Source organism: Sarcophilus harrisii, chromosome 3, assembly GCF_902635505.1.
Source record: "Sarcophilus harrisii chromosome 3, mSarHar1.11, whole genome shotgun sequence".
Classification (NCBI taxonomy): domain Eukaryota; kingdom Metazoa; phylum Chordata; class Mammalia; order Dasyuromorphia; family Dasyuridae; genus Sarcophilus; species Sarcophilus harrisii.
In genome coordinates this window covers 339,748,250-339,767,014 of record NC_045428.1, presented here as the reverse complement: position 1 = coordinate 339,767,014, position 18,765 = coordinate 339,748,250, and the positions used below count along the sequence as shown (strand labels likewise).

The 18,765-nt window shown below is 38.3% G+C and overlaps 1 protein-coding gene across 4 annotated transcripts in view; it reads right to left on the bottom strand.

Annotated features, from left to right (window-relative positions):
• Positions 1-17,274: 17,274 nt before the first annotated feature.
• Positions 17,275-18,765, bottom strand: part of RAB3GAP1 (RAB3 GTPase activating protein catalytic subunit 1) — a 95,430-nt gene continuing 93,939 nt past the window's right edge. For all 4 annotated transcript variants that reach the window (XM_031960002.1, XM_003763817.4, XM_031960000.1 and 1 more), the window contains one exon: positions 17,275-18,533. In XM_031960002.1, coding sequence (XP_031815862.1) covers positions 18,297-18,533 — 237 coding nt within the window. In that variant the 3' untranslated portion in view covers positions 17,275-18,296. The remainder of the gene's footprint in view (positions 18,534-18,765) is intronic.

The following is an 18,765-nucleotide window of genomic DNA, read 5'->3' as shown; positions in this document are numbered from 1 at the left end:
ACTAATGCAAACAAGATTAGAAGGGAAGCAATAAACTGGGAAAACATTTTTACAGTTAAAGGTTCTGATAAAGGTCTCATTTCCAAAATATATAGAGAATTGACTCTAATTTGTCAGAAATCAAGCTATTCTCCAATTGATAAATGATCAAAGGATATGAACAGACAATTCTCATGGTGAAATTGAAACTATTTCTAGTCATATGAAAAGATGCTCCAAATCATTATTGATTAGAGAAATGCAAATTAAGAAAACTCTGAGATACCGTTACATACCTGTCAGATTGGGTAAGATGACAGGAAAAGATAGTGACAAATGTTGGAGGGGATGTGGGAAAACTGTGACACTGATACATTGTTGGTGGAATTGTGAATGGATCCAGCCGTTCTAGAGAGCAATTTGGAATTATGCTCAAAAAATTATCAAACTGTGCATACCTTTTAGTTGTTTGTTTGTTTGTTTCTGATGTAATTTTTTATTATAGCTTTTTATTTGCAAGTTATTATATGCATGGGTAATTTTACAGCATTGACAGTTGCCAAATGTTTTGTTCCAGTTTTTCCTTTCCTTCTCCCTATCCCCTCCCCCAGATGGCAGGTTGACTAATACATGTTAAATATGTTAAAGTATAAATTAAATACAAAATAAGTATACATGTCCAAACAGTTATTTTGCTGTACAAAAAGAATCGGACTCTACAATTAGCCTGTGAGGGAAATCAAAAATGCAGGTGGACAAAAATATAGGGATTGGGAATTCTGTGTAATGGTTCTTAGTCATCTCCCAGAGTTCTTTTCCTGGGCGTAGCTGGTTCAATTCATTACTGCTCCATTGGAACTGATTTGGTTCATCTCATTGCTGATGATGGCCATGTTCATCAGAATTGATCATCATATAGTATTGTTAGAGTCCATCAATTCATGCACATAACCCTTTTGATCCAGCAGTGTTACTACTGAGGTTATATCCCAAAAAGATATTAAAGAAGGGAAAGGGACTTGTATGTGCAAGACTGTTTGTGGCAGCCCTTTTTGTAGTGGCCAGAAACTGGAAATTGAATGGATGCCCATCAGTTGGAGAATGGCTGAATAAGTTATGATATATGAATGTTATGGAATATTATTGTTCTATAGGAAATGACCAGCAGGATGAATACAGAGAGGCCTGGAGAGACTCACATGAACTGATGCTAAGTGAAATGAGCAGAACCAGGAGATCATTATGCACTTCAACAACAATACTATATGAGGATGTATTCTGATGGAAGTGGATATCTTTGACAATGAGAAGATCCAATTCAGTTCCAACTGGTCAGTGATGGACAGAATCCACTACACCCAGAGAAAGAGCACTGGGAAATGAATGTGGACTACTTACATTTTTGTTTTTCTTCCCAGGTTATTTTTACCTTCTGAATCCAATTTTTTTTTTTTTTTTTTTTTGTGCAACAAGAGAACTGTATGGATTTGCACACATATATTGTATCTAGGATATACTTTGATGAGACTGCCTGACATCTAGGAGAGGGGATGGAGGGAGGGAGGGAAGGGAAAAGTTGGAACAGAAATGAGTGCAAGGGACAATGTTGCAAAAATTACCCATGCAGATGTTCTGTCAATAAAAAGTTATATAAAAATAGAATTTTATGGTCTATTCTTAATAAGCTCCTAACCCATCTCTTAGCCTCCAGGTCATTCTGTTTCCAATCTCTCCCTTACTGCCCAAGTAATCCTCCTCATGTACCAACTCCTTGCCTAGGCCAAGCACAATTGGATCTCTAAGTAGTAATGTGTTTTAATTGGGATACTGCCCAAAAGGATTTTCCCATAAGAGGATGCTGACAGGATCCACCAATTTCCACATTAGTCACTCCAGTAAGATCCTTTGAAAATGGAGATGACATTACTTGAATAAGAGTACAATATCAGCTGTTTATATCTTAGCCTGAATTAATTTACCATATTCATTAGTAGAAAAACACAAACAACCCATTGATCTGAGGAAGAGGCTTAAGGACAAATTGTGGTATGTTATGGAACCACCTGCCAGTGGCTGTAGAATGGATTCTTCATGTGAGAGGAAGGTGATGATACAAGGAGATTGAGAGGCAGTTGCTCTTCTCTGACCTCTCTGACTGAGAGGCTGTTGCATTGTCTGACTTCTCTCCTCTTACCTTTGCCTTCAGTTTATCTCATTCCCAGTCCGCAACACCTGTGTCAGCAAAGGCTGCCCTGCAACTCCTTCAGATGTTATGATTCACAATTGTGGAGTGTTCTCGGAGAATTGACCTGTCCCTTCACCTAGGCATGGTTCTTATGAATGGTAGGTTTTCTTGGATGGGGAAGGAGAAAGAAGAAACTATTTTATTACATTTCTCACCCACCCTTTCTGGAAGGACTCCAGGACTTCCTGGAAGTCACAGAGAATAGGATGGAGAAAGGCTAGAAGGTACCTCCTCCCCCAGTTTCATATTTAGTACTATCACTAATAAAACCACAAGACAGGGAGAACAGAGTACTTTTTACCTTACCAACGAGAAAAAAATTGTTCTCTGTCCTGGAAATTTATAAAAAAGCTTCAGTATATTTCTCCCTCACCTTTTCTCCTGTCACATGTATACATATTCATTTGACAGAAGTTGTTGCTAGGCAAAAAAATCCACATCTCTGGTTAAGCAGCTGTCTTTAAGACTTGTTCCAGGCAAAAATTGTAGAAAATGGAAGCTGATCTGTATTTATTTTTGCTAATTGCTTCATTCAAAATCATCTTTCTCTTTGCTACCTCTTCCCTGGCTTTTGAACCTACTGCTTTTTATTACCATGAGTTTAACAGAAGCTGCCAAACACCTAAACTGGTAAGAGGCTCACCCCTGAGGGGAAACTAAAAGGAAAGTGTTAATAGCAGCATGGAGGAAAAAAGGAGCCAATCATCAATTCAGCTATTTCTAAGCAAGTATGGTACATACTTTTCATTGTGTTGGACTGGTTTGTGGTGCTCCATTTATCTGCAGGTTGTAGCCATTCAAGCAAGGAGATCACTCATGAAGGAGTAAATAGGAGACAGCCTACATCCTAATCACTGCCACGAGTTTATTGTTATTTTTCTTATAAGTGATCACCTTGCCTCTGGGACAGTAAATTGTGCTGGGAATAGACTATGAACCAAGACATCATAAATGGTTCTTTCTCTGAGAACAAAGGAGATGGGCTGCCTCAAGATGTCAGTACTCTTGAGGTGTCCAACCAAAGGCTGGATGACCACTTATGAGATATTTTGGAGTGGGTATTTCTTTTGTACAAAGGTTAGACTAAATAGCTGCCTAGAACATTTCTACTCTAAAGTTCTGTAATTCTATGATTTCCACCAGGAAAAATTATAAATGTGGGAAATTATGCCCTAACAAAAGGATTTTTATTTTGCATGCTTATTTTTAGTGTAAGACCTAAGATTCTATTTGTAATTTTCTCTTGTCATTTTATTAAAGGAGTTTACAAAATTTTGGCAGTGTCTTTGATGGAAGACTCCAATGAAAATTCATTGCTAGTCCTTACTATTCCATTAAAAGAAGAATGAAAAAGGTATTATTACCTCTGGGTTGGAATTAAGAAATTGGAGCCCACTACCCCATGGCTGAGCCAGGTTGCAGTGTTGCTTCAGAATTTGAGCTCTCTGCTGTGTTTTCTTTTTAGAGTTGTTTTTCACAGCAGCATGATAAAAATAATCTAAAACAGAATGAATCATAAGCATTGCCTGAGTGCAGCAAATTCCTTTAACTCAGTGGGTCAGTTCCCTTCTTCCTTTAAGGGTCAAAAACCCTTTGAGTTCCATACTGAAGCTATTGAGATCATCTGAGTAGAATAATTCTTGTTTCTCTGCCGAATTCTTGGTTCTCTCCAAAATATGGATCTCATTAAGATGCCAGGTCATGTTACTAACTGGCTTCCAAAAGGTCTAACAGAAAAAGAAATGAAAGTTCTTAGTAGGTTGGGGAAAATGCTGCAGTCTGCTTAAGATCATTTATTCCCTATCCTAAAGCTTTTGGGGTTTTTTTGCTGTTTAAAAATCCATTTTGATATATTCACTTGGACCTCCAAAGCTCCATGCACCATCTTAAATCCTTCATTGTCAAAGAAATATTTTCCCTTTTCAAGAGTGTCTACTGACTTCTACAAAAATTAATAAGCTCTATTTTCATTAAGGAGGTTTACTGATTAATTCCTTTACTCTGCTGCTCTGATAGCTTTTAAGGCAGCTTTACATGGAAATTTCAAAAAGTCATTATCATCATATAATATTTTAAGCATATCCATGCTGTACTGTAGAAATGACATTGAATCAGATAGCAAGGAAAACTGGTCCAGGCCTTATTCTTTTGAGTGTTGGCAGGGTTAAATGGATGATAGTTTGTGGACCAACAGAAATAAGCTTTCACATAAGTATGTGGTGAAATGAAATGAGTATGCTAATAATAGTTGACATTTGCATAATCTTTAATGTTGTTAAATGCTTTACATACATTATCTCAATCGATTCCCTTAATAGTCCTGAGATGTAGGTACCCTGTTTTACCTTTAAGGATACTGTGGCTCAAAGAAAGTGTAAATGGCTTGCCCAGGATGATAAAGCTAAGTGGAAAGGGAGACCAGGATTTGAATTTAGTCCCGGACTGCTAAGATAAAGGAGACAAAGGCTGCCTCATCTCACTTCTCCTAAGCTTAAAGAAGCTTGCCCAAGCCTGCCTGCCGGCCGGCTCTCTAACCAAAACAGAACAAGGAAGAGGCTATGCTTTGTGGGCTGAAGGAGAATCATCCTCATCACCTTGTGCATCCAGTCATTTGCCAGATCTTGTTAATTCCCAACATCTTGTAGACAGCCAACCCCATCTCCACTTCTTGCCCCTCCCCCCCAGTTCCTCTTTTTCTGGCTCCACTATCCTTCCAGTTACCTTGGAATCATTTTTTCTCTTTGCTTTCTTCCTCTTCTCATCCCACACATCCGATCATTTGCCAACTCCTATAGACTCTTCATTTCTTTTCCACTTTCCCTGCAGCTGCTCTGATTGGTGCAGGCCCTGCCAGAGCGAGCTCAGTGCTTGGGAGGCTCCAGAGGAAAGTGGGGGAGAGGAGAGCTATGGGATCGGCTCCCAAACTGGAGGTCTGCAGAGCCGAGCTCACCTGCCAGGGCCCTGTGCGCCGGGCCAGGAGCGGATCATCCTGGGAAGATCCCCCAGCAGGATAAGGTACCAGTCACGACGTCCTTTCTGGAGTCGAACTAGGGAGTATTTAAGTCTATTGCAGGCTGAGCACAGCCTGAATGCCCAGAACACTTTGGCTTAAAGGAACATTTCACAGGGAGTTCCCCCACCAGGCAGACACTCCCACAGTGCTCAGAAAAAAGTGACACAAGGACATTCTCAAGGCCTCTGAAAAACTGTGGGATCGCTTATGAGACATGGGGGACACTAGCATAGGATTGCCTGACATGGCTGCCCACTCCCACATCAAAGGAGCTGAATTCTGGGAGCAAGTGGGATTGCCAGAACTCAAAAGTCACCCAAAACGTGTATAGGTGTGTTTGCCCTCTGGAGGCCCATGCGGACTCTTTATACCCAACTTGTGGTAGATGGGCCCCAGTCTTCATAGTGCCATCTTGGTTCTTTTCAGGATGGAGGACCATTACCAGCAAGCCTCTGGTAATAATCTCCTTACCCGTCTCATTGTCTCCGGCCCATCCTCTCACCAATCCCTCTTTCATGTTGCTATCCAATGTTTTCTCCATGGTCCGTACCAATTATGCATTTCATCTCAAATTCTCAGAGTCGGTGTTCGGATACATCTACTCACCTAAAAGTATAGACAAAGTCAAGCCTCTTCAGAAATGACAGATGTCATAAGGCCACAGAAGTTACCACAGTTCTACCCCAATGACATTTCCATGTGGAGATGAGGGGGACCATGTATCCTTACTATATACTGTGGTTAAGCAACCCTTTTGTCAACTGTTAAATAAGCTGTGTATGTATCATTTTATTTCATTCTAATGTCAGACTTACTAAAGCAGGCTTCCACCAGAAGCTGGGTGGTGACTTGTCGAGAATATTTCCAAGGGGATTTCTACTTCTATGGTCCCTTCCAAATCTGAGATTCTAAGAGTCCATCATACTGTGGCCGCAGAGAAACAAGAGGCTTGAAAATGCATTATGTGCTTCCAGATCTGTGGCCCTACCTATTGTCTTAATCTATTGCTATTTCAACTAGATTATCAATTATTTCAAGCTTAGATAACAATTGCTTTTAATTCTGATGCAGGACGGGATTTAAGCACTCCCTGTTGAATTGAACTATTTTCAGGATTCTTTTAAGGTATAGTTATGAGGATTTGTCTTAAGAAGTTTTCCTTGAATTCCATATAAAGATACTCATTAAGCTATGATATTAAATGTGTTTAATGTGTTTAACATGTGTTGAATATGTTTAATACCATGTATTGGGAATGTGTTCCCAGGAGCTTTCCTGTTAAACATCTTTCCCGAAAAAGCCAGTAAACAAATAATAGAATACATAGAGTTCTGGGGTGTCAAGTATTTAAATACTTGAGTACTTATTTAAGTAGGAATTATTCTAAGGAAGTGCAAGAGATACAGAGAAAGGTAAAGATTATGGTTCATTTTCTCAAGGTGTTCACATAATAATGGGGGACACTGTAAACAATTATGTACAAATAAACTATATGCAGAACCAATTGGAGACAATCCACAGAGGAAGAAGTGAAATTTTGTCTGGAATTTGAAGGAAACCAGGGAAGCCAAGAAATAAGGAGGAAGAGAATTCTAAGTACGGGAGACAACAAGTGAAAACGCAGTGTCAAGAGATGTCGTGCAAGGAACAAGAAGGCCATTGTGTCACTGGGTCACAAAGTATGTGGAAGGGAGGAGAAGCAATAAGAAAAATGGAAAGGATTCTTTTTGTACAGCAAAATAACTGTTTAGACATGTATACTTATATTGTATTTAATTTATACTTTAACATATTTAACATGTATTGGTCAACCTGCCATCTGGGAGAGGGAGTGGGGGGGAGGGGAAAAATTGGAACAAAAAGTTTGGCAATTGTCAATGCTGTAAAATTACCCATGCATATAACTTGTAAATAAAAAGCTATAAAAATAAAAATAAATAAATTTTAAAAAAGAAAAATGGAAAGGTAGTAAGAATCCAGGTCATGAAAGGCTTTAATCATGGAAATGATGGGGAACCACTGAGATTTATCAGATGGGACGTGTGCTTTCAGAAGACCAGTTTTATAGGTGAGTGAAGAAGGGACTGGAGAGAGACTTCAGTCCAGGAGTGAGGCACTGAAGGAGACACGTAAAGGAGATGTTACTAAAGTAGAATCTGAAAATAAATTGGATAGGGGGACCCAAGGAGAAAGAGGGAGGAATTGAAGATGGCCTCTCTGCTGTGAGTCTGGATGCTTAGGAGGCGGTGGGACCCTGGACAGTTTTAGAGAAGTTAGGAAGAAGGGAGAACTTGGGTCAAGGGGGAAAAGTTAAGTTTTACTTTTTTTACTCAGTTAAGAGTTAACCTTTTGTTGTAGGTTTGAGAGGGAAAGTGAAGACCAAATATATAAATTAAAAATAGGGGAGGAAAGGCAATGAATTGATCCTTTAAAGAAAAGCAGAAGTGAAGATAGAGGCACTAAACCTATTAGAATGTGAATTCCTTGTGAGTAAGGACTGTCTGGTTTTTTTATTTGTATTTCCAGTGCTCAGTACTGTGCCTGACATATAGTAAGCACTTAATAAATGCTATTTCAATCATTCAGTCACTTTAGAATGACTTCTTGGGGCTTACAAAGAAGCTATTTTCCCTAGAATTGTCCTCCACAAATGATTGGTTTCCTGAAATAAGACTTAAGTCAAGCACCACCTATTGGAGAAGTCTTTTCTTGGTCCTTCATCACTACCCCCCAGGCTACTAGTGCCTTGTTCTCAAAGATTACCTTGTATTTTATGAATTGTATGTACATGTTGACTCTAACATCAGAATGTAAGATCCCATGAAGGGAAAAACTTTTATCTTTTCAAGACTTAGTATTTAGTATAGTGCCTGGTGTGTATAAAGTGCTTAATAAATGCTCAATAAATATCGAGTATCTCAAGACATTGTTCACTCATTTCAGTTGTGCCCAATTCTGTGACCCCACTTGGGGTGTTTTTGGCAAAGATCCCAGAGTGGTATTCCATTGCTTTCTCCAGACCACTTTACAGATTAGAAATTGAGGCAAAGGGGATTGAATGATTTGCCCAGGGCCACATAGCTACCACTAATCTGAGGCTGGATTAGAAGTCTTCCTGATCCCCAGAGCCCTTTTCAAAGCATTAGGGCAAAGGAAAATTAAAAGAGGCCCCACAATTTGGATTCTAAAGCTTGTAACATTTCAGAACATTCTCTGAAAAGTCTAGCCTCTTCATCATCCCTATGTGAGAGGTCAGGAAGGCATTTATCCCATTCCCAGTCATCTCCATTTCCCTGGGTAGACAGGAAAGCTTTTTCCATCGATGTTTAATATTAACTATAGAAGAGAAAACTTGGCCCTTTCCCTACTATCTTTTTTTCCCCCATGACATTATTTTTTTAGTCCCAGAATAGTTCAGAACATTTGGGAAATTCACACTCTAAAAATATTTCTTTTCTTCATCCAGGCAAGATAATGCAAAAGAATGACAGTGTGTTACTAAGAATGTGGTTCCCTTGTTATATAACCTGGACAAAAATAAAGAGTGTACTTGGCCAAAAATAGGGCCAAAAAAAGACAAATGTGAATAATGAAAAGTAATATTGACCCCCTCATTATTTACTTAAACTTTTACTTGACTAAAGAACTTTATAAAAAAATCAAATCAGTGTCATATCATTTGTTATATAGATCTAATTAGCTCCCTATGTCACTTTTCTGGTAAAGGCTTAAACTAAGAAAACCACAACATGGGGCAACCAGGGAAACCACGTCACAAGAAGCTACCTCCTCTTTTTAAAAAAACAAACTGGAAAACATTTTATTGTAGGTGGAGCAGGATAGCTGGATAGAGTTTAGGATTCCACTTTTTTCGGCCACATTCGAAGCCTCCGAGTCGGGAATGAGGAGGACGTAGGACTTGTTATCTGCGTCAGGCTGGGTCCATGTGTTGACCTTGGCTACACTGACAGTCATGGGGGCTTCTTTACCAGTTGCTTGGACTGATGCTTATAGGCCTGGACATCAAAATGAAGATGAGGATGTTGGCTTCAATGTTCCTAGCAAACTTATAATCAAGGGAAATTTGATGATGGCAAGAGGGATCAAACTTGTTTCTCCCGGGCACTTTTTCAAGGGTATCTGGGGCCTTCAAAGTCTTAGTGCCTTGAGTCCCTTGAAGGTGGGGAATATTCAGATCTTCTTTTTGTGGCTATTGAGACCCTTCAGCCACACTTTCTTAATCTTCAAGGCCTTGGACTGGACTTCTGTCTTGCAGGGCTCAGACAACTGCTTCTTTTGCCTTTGGCAGCATTTGGGAGAAAGAGCTTTCTCTTTTTTTTTAAGCTTAAAATTCACACTTTTTCTTGGTACAAATCTTTTTTTCAACTCAAATTTTTCTCTCCCTCTTGCCTCCTCCTTTTAATGAAAAGAAAAAAATTCCAAAACATAGTCAAATAGAATATATTCTTAGATTGGCCATGTCTGTCTGCTCCCTGAATCGGGAAGCCAGTAGCAGGTTTCATCGGCTGGCTTCTGGAATCATAGATGATCACTGAATTGATCAGAGTTTAAAGCCAGTTGCTTTTGCAATGTCATCATCATCATATAGATTGCATTCCCATTGCTTGATCGCTACAAGGAGCAGCATATGTGATCTCCGGGCGGAGGCCTGGTTGTGGTACCGCAGGCCCACGACCAGGGAGCTCAGAATTCAGTCTTGTGATTTGCTGCTTAAGGAGTACACATGACCGTCTCACTTAGGTAAAACAAGTTCTAGTAACCTGTGGAGCAGGGGGCCTTCAGACACCCTGGAATCATCATGATCCAAGATCCAAGACTCCAGAGCCTCAGGCCCAGTGGGAGCACAGAGATTGGCGGCTCCAGGGTCTGGGGTCGGGGCTTGAGGGCATGGGAAATCCCTTTCTTCACTGAGGGCCTTCTCTAGCTATCCACTGTAAGTCATTTCTTCTGGTAATACCAGGCCAAAAAAATTTGAAATGGCGCAAAGGAAGAAGAAAGACACTGTAAGGGATTCATCATTGCTTTCTTTTTTCCTGTCTGATACTGCTTAAAATACAGTCATCAGAAAGTAGCTCAAAGACTCAAGATATCCTAGGTTAACTGACCTGTATCTGGGTAAACAGGAGAGGAAGAAGCAGGGAAAGAGGAACAAACTCATTTATTATTTTGATCAAGTAGGTCTCCAATCTTTTCATGGGTGCTCTCCCAACTTTTTAGTTCTCAATCTAGCTTGATTCTTAAACTGTCTTGTAAACAATATAAACAACCTTTGGAAATAGAGTTGTAGCTATCTGTCCCGTTTCCTTCATGTGCCTAAGAAGATTGGATTGAATGTTTTAAAGACTCCTTCCAATCCTTCTAGTCCTAATTCTGTGTATTGGACCACAAGGGACTTGGGAAACAATCCAGTTTACTGTGTGATCTTGAACACATACTGAACCTTTTTGTGTCTGTTTCTACATCAGCACAATGATGGGGGTTGGACCAAATGACCTCTAAGATTTGTTTCAGTTCTAAATTTATTTATTCATCTAATGCAGAACCTATTATGAGAAAGGCATATTATAAGTTTCTCAAGGATTGGACCCCACTTTGTACATTGTGAAATAATTTCCCAGGGTGCCTTGCCTAGCAACATTTGTTATAAAAATTCATGGTGGTGTTTTCACATATAATTAAGATGCTATTCAAACTTGACATAGTATTATGGGATAATAAACTTTTGATTTTCCTACTGCACATCATAGATGAACTATTTTTTTAAAAAAGCATTTAAATAAGATGAGCCTAAGAATTCTAGCTACTTAACACATTGCCTTATATCTAGTAAGCTCTTAATAAATGCTTATAGATTGACTAATTTACATTACCCTGGCAAAAGTGTGGATATTTTGCTCGGCTCTTCTTTTGGGTATTAAGAAAGCAGATATATGAGAGGGAGGATATGGGGAATTTGTGTATAATAGTGATGCAAAAATAAAAAAAGGAACAGTACCCTGATGAAATATTTCAAAAATATTCTGAGAAAGAGAAGAAAGTTCAGGAGGGCACACAAATTCAACAGTTTACTACTACCACCTTAAATTTAATACTTTTTAAAGATCTAACCCATATATAATAATGCAGAGGTATTAAATATGTGGCCACCCCTAAATGTCACCAAACTAGATTAAAATGTAGTTCCTATCTTGATTTTAATGTGTTAATGTATTTAAACACATACACTATTTTATAAGTTTCAATTTGTGGCCCACAGGAATCCTTATGAATGGCTTAGTGGCTACCATTTCTATCTGTGTTTGACACCCCTCACATAGTTTCACAGTTTCAGATACAAACCTTTTTAAAAATTCTTCTTTGTAAATGGAAATATTCATGTTTGTTGATGTCTTTGTCATTTTTTTTTTTTTAGAAGAGCAAACATCCCACATACTACATACCCATGGTTCAAGGGGAACAAAAGTAGCCTTTGCTGTTTTATTTTTGTTTGTCTAATCAAGACTAAGACATGAGTTAGCTGTTAGAAGACTGATTCTCATTCTCCTTTTGGACCTATCAAAGAATAATTGAAAAGGAAAAAAAAAAAGTTTCTAACCTTGGTTTTCCCTCGTTTATTATCTAGAATCCTTGAGTTGGAAGCCATTTCAGACATCAGGATCTTTCCCAAAATGGTACAATTCTTAGAATATAATAACTATTCTTATGACTCAAGTTTCTTTTAAATGAATTATCGCTCAAGGGCTTGAGTACTAAGTTCTCTGTTCCCCATGACTGGACAAGAAGGCAAGGATTATTATATTACACCATGGCTGAATTGAGAGAAGATTTGAGGTTACACATTGTGAATCAGTGAGGCTGTTCTCAAGGAGATGCATTAGCAGAGTAGGCTGCAGCTTCTCTGATGACTTTTTTGACAAAACCATAGATGACTTTTTCTGGGTTTGGGAATATTATGTCCCCCTCCTCCCTCAGACTCCCACTCCAAAGGCCTCTCTTCCAGATTCTGTCACTGGGTAAGTGCTTTCTAGCTACTTCCAAATCATTTCTGCAGCTTAAATGGAAATAAGAGCAAAACAGAAAGGGGGGACCTGAATTGGCCAGTTTTCCTAAAGACTTTATTTATGTACTCCTCTGTGCCCTTAACCAAGTTAATTAATCCAATATAGGACTTGGGGTGGTTTTTCTTTTTTTTAATGTTTTTGCCTTCTCAATAGTCTTCTCCTCCAACCCATTTGTGGCTCTTCCCTTACAGTACATTACCTTGTGAATCTCCTGAAACTATCTTTGACAGCCAGTTGGCAACAGAAGAGCAGATATTTATTACCCTTAGGCTTGATCATTACTTGTTCACAGCAAGAACTTTACCAGCAATTTGGCATGACTTCTGTGCAATCTCAATAAACACAGCTGCACTCACTGATGAGAAGGGGGGAACAGAGGGGGGCAACTATGGAAAGTCAGGTTAATACAGAATGTAGAACTGATCTTGAGAAAACGATTTTTACAAATTTTAAGATTCTAATTAAATGGACAGTGTCTTAAAATCAGCCAACTGGCACGGTGGATGAAGTGCTAGACCTGAGTCAAGAAGACCCGAGTTCAAATTTTGCCTCAGACACTTGCTCTATGATGCTGGGTAAGTCACTTGATCTGTCTCAGTTTCCATAACTATAAGATGGGAGACAATAAGTGTTTACTTCTCAGTTGTGAAGATAAAATGAAATATTTGTAAAGCTCTTTGCAAACCTATAGAAATGCTGATTTTTACCTTACCTTCATTGTGCACCATCACAGGATGGTGCTATCGGTCTGGAGACAATGGGAGGAGACGTGGAACACTGGGTAACAGAGTTATTACTGAAAGGCATCCTAGTAATTATGGCAGCATCCTAACTTAAAGATGAGGACCCAGAGAAGTTCACAGGGAGGTATTCTGACTCCAAATCCAATACTCTTCCTCCTATGTTAGATTGCTTCAAGTTTATCAGACTGTCTCATCTAACCATATCATTTTATTCTTCTACAGATTTTGTTTTTGGGGAACCAGTCATTAAAAACCAATCAATACTTGGGTGAATACTGGCAAAGGTTTGGAGATTTAAAAAATTGCTTTTGATAACATCTCATCAGTGAACCAACAAGTACACCTCTTACTTCTCTTGCATTATACCTTCCCCTTATTCCCATGGCCAAGTACAGTGCATGGTTCAAGTCCAGTGGCTACTATTAAAAAATACTTGATGGCTTGTTAGAAGCAATCTCATTTGAATGCTTTCTGTTTTCTTCCTTATAAATAATGCCTTTTAAAGCAAGTGCTTTAATAAGGAGTTATTCCTTTAAAATCACCATCTTAGTGTAGGATATTCTAGGATAGCTCAACAAAAACCTACAGGCTTAAAATTAAAAAACTTGATCTCTGGATCAAGTTTTTGTGCAAAAAAATTTTTTTTCCTGAATTGACAAAGGGACAAAGATATGCTCAAGAGCTAAGAAAAGGGAAGAACGTTCTATGTATCTAAATTGGTATTTGGGTATTCATTGCAATCCATTTAAATGAGCACTTATTACATACTGTAGGCAGGACGTTGTGCTAGTTACTGGGGACACCAGGATAAAATGAAAAAGGCACAGCCAACTTGGGCAAATTTCATAAAACTGTTCCCTGCTTCCAGCTCTCTCCACCCTGCCCCGTGTCCCTTTGTGGAGGCCGGCTTGTCTCTGTCAAAAAGTGAACATCACTAAAGGCAACCATACAACACCCTCTCCAATTGCTCTTCATACTAAGAAACCGTTGCCAGGAAACCTTCCCGGGATGATGAGACTGGTTTAAAGAGTCCAAGAGTACCTGGTAAAGCAGGGACCAGGTGCCTGAGAAAGGGCCGTATTTTTTGGCAAATGAGTGAGGCTAATGTAAAGAAGCTAAATTTGAGCATTTCAGGATTCAGCCAAAATTACATTTCCAAGCTGACACCAAGACGAGAGTTGGAGAAATTCTGGCAGTTATGTCATTTCCAAAAGCTAAAGTAAGAGACGCTGAAATCTTCCAATTCAGAGTTAAAAAATCAGATTTCAGACCCGTTCCTGAAACTCTTTGTCCGAGAGACGCAACTTAAGAACGTAAGGCACCCGAGGCACGTGGCTCATTGCTGACTGAACAGAATGCAAAGGCACTCAGGCTTGGGCTTTGGCAGTGGGGGGTGGGGGGTGGGGGAAAGGAGGCTGGACGTTTTCTTCACATTTTAACCCACCTCTTTTTTACATACCCAGCAGTGCTGTTGGTGGATATTCTGATACCATCAGTAGCATCAGTATTAGGTATTTCTCCTCTAAGTTCTCAATTTGCTTCCATTTTCTTCTTTCCTCCCATCCTTAGTAATCCCCACTGGGAACATATGTGTATACATAAATCAAGGACTTAAATACTGAGCTTTTAAAAAAAGTGCAAATTCAAAAAAATTTTGTGCTGGTATAAGTCAAAAAGATTTATACAGTTACAGATTTAGTGACCATTCCCAATATTTAATGATTTAACATGCTTTACAACAATTAAATCTCTCTTTAGGTTTGGGGCCTACATGCCATGAAACTGAGGCAGAATAGGATTAAATGAAATTCCCATCAAAAAGGGAAAAAGTTAAGCCTTTTTAGGACATACTCGCAAATTCTGTTAAGCTTCTTCACTTCTAAGTCCAATTTCCATTTTGTACATTTTTGCTTTATCCTTCAAAGTCTTCATCAGAAGGAGCACAATTAGTTACGTTAGGTACATGTTCAATGACAAAGAATTAGGCCTATTTAGTAACTGATTTACTTGCTTTGCCAAATCTGTTGAGATTGAATTCAAGGAAGTTTATCAAGAAACTATTATTTGTGATATATTATAGCAAACACTGTTACAAAGATGAAATAAGACGTTATTCTTACCTTCAGCTAGCTAATCTTAAAAAAATCTAGTGTAAGAGAAATGTAGAGGAAATATATAGGTTGTAAGGATATGAAACAGTTCAGATAGAGTGATATCAGATTTGAGATCACTTAAAACTTTGCAGGAGGGATGGGGAAAAGCTTGATAGAGAAATGGCACTTTTTTGGGCTTAAAACATGGGCTACCTCTGTGACTTTGGACAATTCATTTAAAACTCCCTGGGCCTCAGTTCTCTTATCTGTAAAATGAAGCAATTGGTTTGGACGGCTTCTGAGGTGCTATCTAGCTCTATAACCTATCAAGGATTTCAACAGGCAGAAATTGTGTGTCTGTGTGTTGAGTTAAAAGGAAGGAGAGAGTAGTGAGGATGATTTACAAAGGCATGAGGCTGAAAAGGAAAATCAGGGAACGGTTTATAAGGAAAAAATACCAAGTTAAGAGTTTTAAAATAATAGTGATCATTTTATCTATCCTCGACTTTGAAGCAAGTTAGCATTTTGCCCATCCTAAAGTGATGCATATTTTCTGATTTTAAAGAACTTAAAAGAAAGGTAATTTCACAAGTTCCCTTAGTTATTTCATCATCTGTCTTCACTGTTCAACATGAATTTCTTATGTTCATTAAGTTTCTCTTTTGGAACTTGAGTCAGATGCCACTGGAAAAAAACAAATTCTTCAACTCTATCATTTTTTTCACCCAGTTCTTCAGTTCATCTTTTACATCCTCTCTAAACCTTTTATTTTTCTTATGTTAGTTGAAAACCCTATGTAATGCTCCAATATGGCAAAGGAAAAGAGGTGGATGCTGTGAGGGAAAACACCAGGCTAATCAGAAGAAGAAGTGTTAAAGATGAGTTCTCTTATTTAGAAACAGAAAACTTAAGGCTTTTAATTCTTGAACCTTAACAACAGAGATTTATTAGTGCACAGGAATATTATGAGAAAAAAGGCTCAGTAAATTTGAGTGTTACATAAAGGGGAGTTATTGGTTAAGCATGAGGTGGTATTGAGATATTACCAGTAGTTCTTGGAAGACAAAGAACCTTCCTACATAATCCCATCCTCCTTAATGAGTTATGTAGAAGACTGAAAAGCTGGCATTCCTTATAATCCACCATATCAAATTTAAATTTTTGTAAATTTTGTAATTTAAATTGTAAATTAAATAGGTTAAAAAATGTAAAAGGTTAAAGAATAGCAGTCTTCTAAAATTTTTATGAACTGATGCAAGGTGAAGTGGGAAGAAGAGGGAGATCCTCGTACATGGCAACAATGCTGTAATGATGATCAACTATGAGAGACTTGGTTACTCTGATCAATATTATGATTCAAGAAAATTCCAAAGGACTCTTCATGAAAAAAGGCTATCCACCTCTAGAGAGAGGTGATGAACTCCATGAAAACTGAAGTATGATTTTCTCTCCTTTATTTTTCTTGCTTTGAGGGGAAATATGGAGAATATGAAATGTTTGTTTTACATGATTTCACAATGTATAATTGATGATATTTTGCTTGCCTTCTCAAAGTTTGGAGGAAAGGGAAGAAATCTGGAACTCAATATTTATAAAGAAAAAAAATGTTTAAAATAAATAATATTTTTAAAAACAAACAGCATCCCTGTCTGAAGGCTTCATCTCATATTATCTTTTGAAAGAAAACTGACCAAACTCAGGAAAAGGGTCTACAATCTGGATTTACTTATTTTTTAGGATCCTTTACTGAACTGAATGAGAAATATACTAAAAGTAATCAAGAGCCTTCACGAACTGAATAAAGGAGATGGCCAAAAGTAGATTAGCCTTTGCAAAATGTCAGTGCTCAATATATGACTTGTTTTAAAATGAAAAGCAAAAAGCCAAAAATGCCCTCTATATCTTATACAATTCTATTCATCTGAGCTTCTGTTCTCAAAGATTTATTGGCAAGGTTCTTATTTTTGCTATACAGGATTATATCATAATTTGGATACTTTGGAATTAGTGGACCACAAACTGATTTAAGGTACATGCAGCATAATAGATTCACACAAAAAAAGGTTGGAATATCACCAACCCCATACACTTTCACTTCCCCCTAACAGACGTCCGAAAATATTGCTTTAAAATAATTTTATTCATGACATAAACATATACATTCAAATTTTACTGACTGCATGATCCTTTCCATATTCCAGGTTGCATTCACAGCATGTGTTCCATCCTTGCTCCATTAAATATACGGCCAAGGCAGCACAAGAAAACAAGGGCACACTGTACAGCAAGGGGCAGTGAGGACACATCTACAAGTAGGCATTTTACACAGAGTTTTGGCCTGGATCACATTTTTATTACATTAGTACAGTATCAAAAAATTAAAGGATATATTTAAAGCTATTTGCAATGAAGTTGTTTAATATATAGTTACCATAAAGAATCCATTTAGGGAAAAATTCTATGGAAAAATAGATTAACTACATGAAATGCTGGAATTTTAAAAAGACACAAAAACCCCAACAAAACAGCACATCAAGAGTTAACTAGTGTAATTAAGATTTCCATTGAGTGATTGTATGAACAAGAGATTAAATAGTTTTAAAATATCCATGAAGATTTTGTGGAATGAAGACACAACCGAAATATCCAGAAATCTGAGTAAATTCCCTATTTTTTATACTTGATAGTAATAAATACAATTATTTAATGTTTATATTTATGGTGAGTGTGGGACAATGGCTTCTTCTTGTAAGAACTGTCATGAAAAGGAACAGAATGTGTACTATCTATCCTTTCGAGATTGAGCTCCTTGTACAGTGCCCGTCTACCTCAGTTCTTTAAATAAACTAGATCAGGGCTGTCTCTTTGGGCAGAAATCTCTCAATCCATTTAAGCATTCAAAATGCTTGGCTGCCTCTCGACATCTCCTCTGTTCCCACCAGGATACATCATAACCGCAGCGTGATGCAGGTGACTCTTTCAGATGCTGGTTTAATTCCCTGAAAGGTGATTCTTGATCATTCAACAGAACAGTGTCCTCCCCACGCCGTCTGTCACTTGCTGGCACAATCACCCTTCCTCTCAAAGAAGAAGAATTTAGCATTACCTCTGAAGACATCGATAACACTTAAAAAAAACTCATCAGAAGAATGAGGTGTCAGCTGAAAAGGCCCCTGCAAGTCTGAAGTCCTCCTTGGTGAGAACGCTGTACATGCGCTGGGGAAGGGCTTTGGAGTAGGGCGCAGGCCGCGGAACGGTGGTACGCAAAATGAGCTCCCGGCCCGCAGGGGCTGGGAAGTCTGACCCTGAATTCTGCCTCCGCTCTTCAGAAGAGCTGGTTCTTTTCAGTTCCTCCTCCACTGGAGCCATGCTTGCAGCCTTAAATAGAATCAGATGTGAAATTCAGAAGGGAATCAAAGGCTGAACTCTGAATTTTTTTAAAGGGCAGATGATTAAACATGATAGTAGACATTGAAATGTTTCACATTACTCACTGATGCATTCAGCTATGCTATGGTTACTGACTAGCACAACACAGAAGCTTGAAATATGGCAACAGCCTAAGAGTATAAATAAATAGGAGGAAAACAAGGAGATTCTGTAAAGAAAT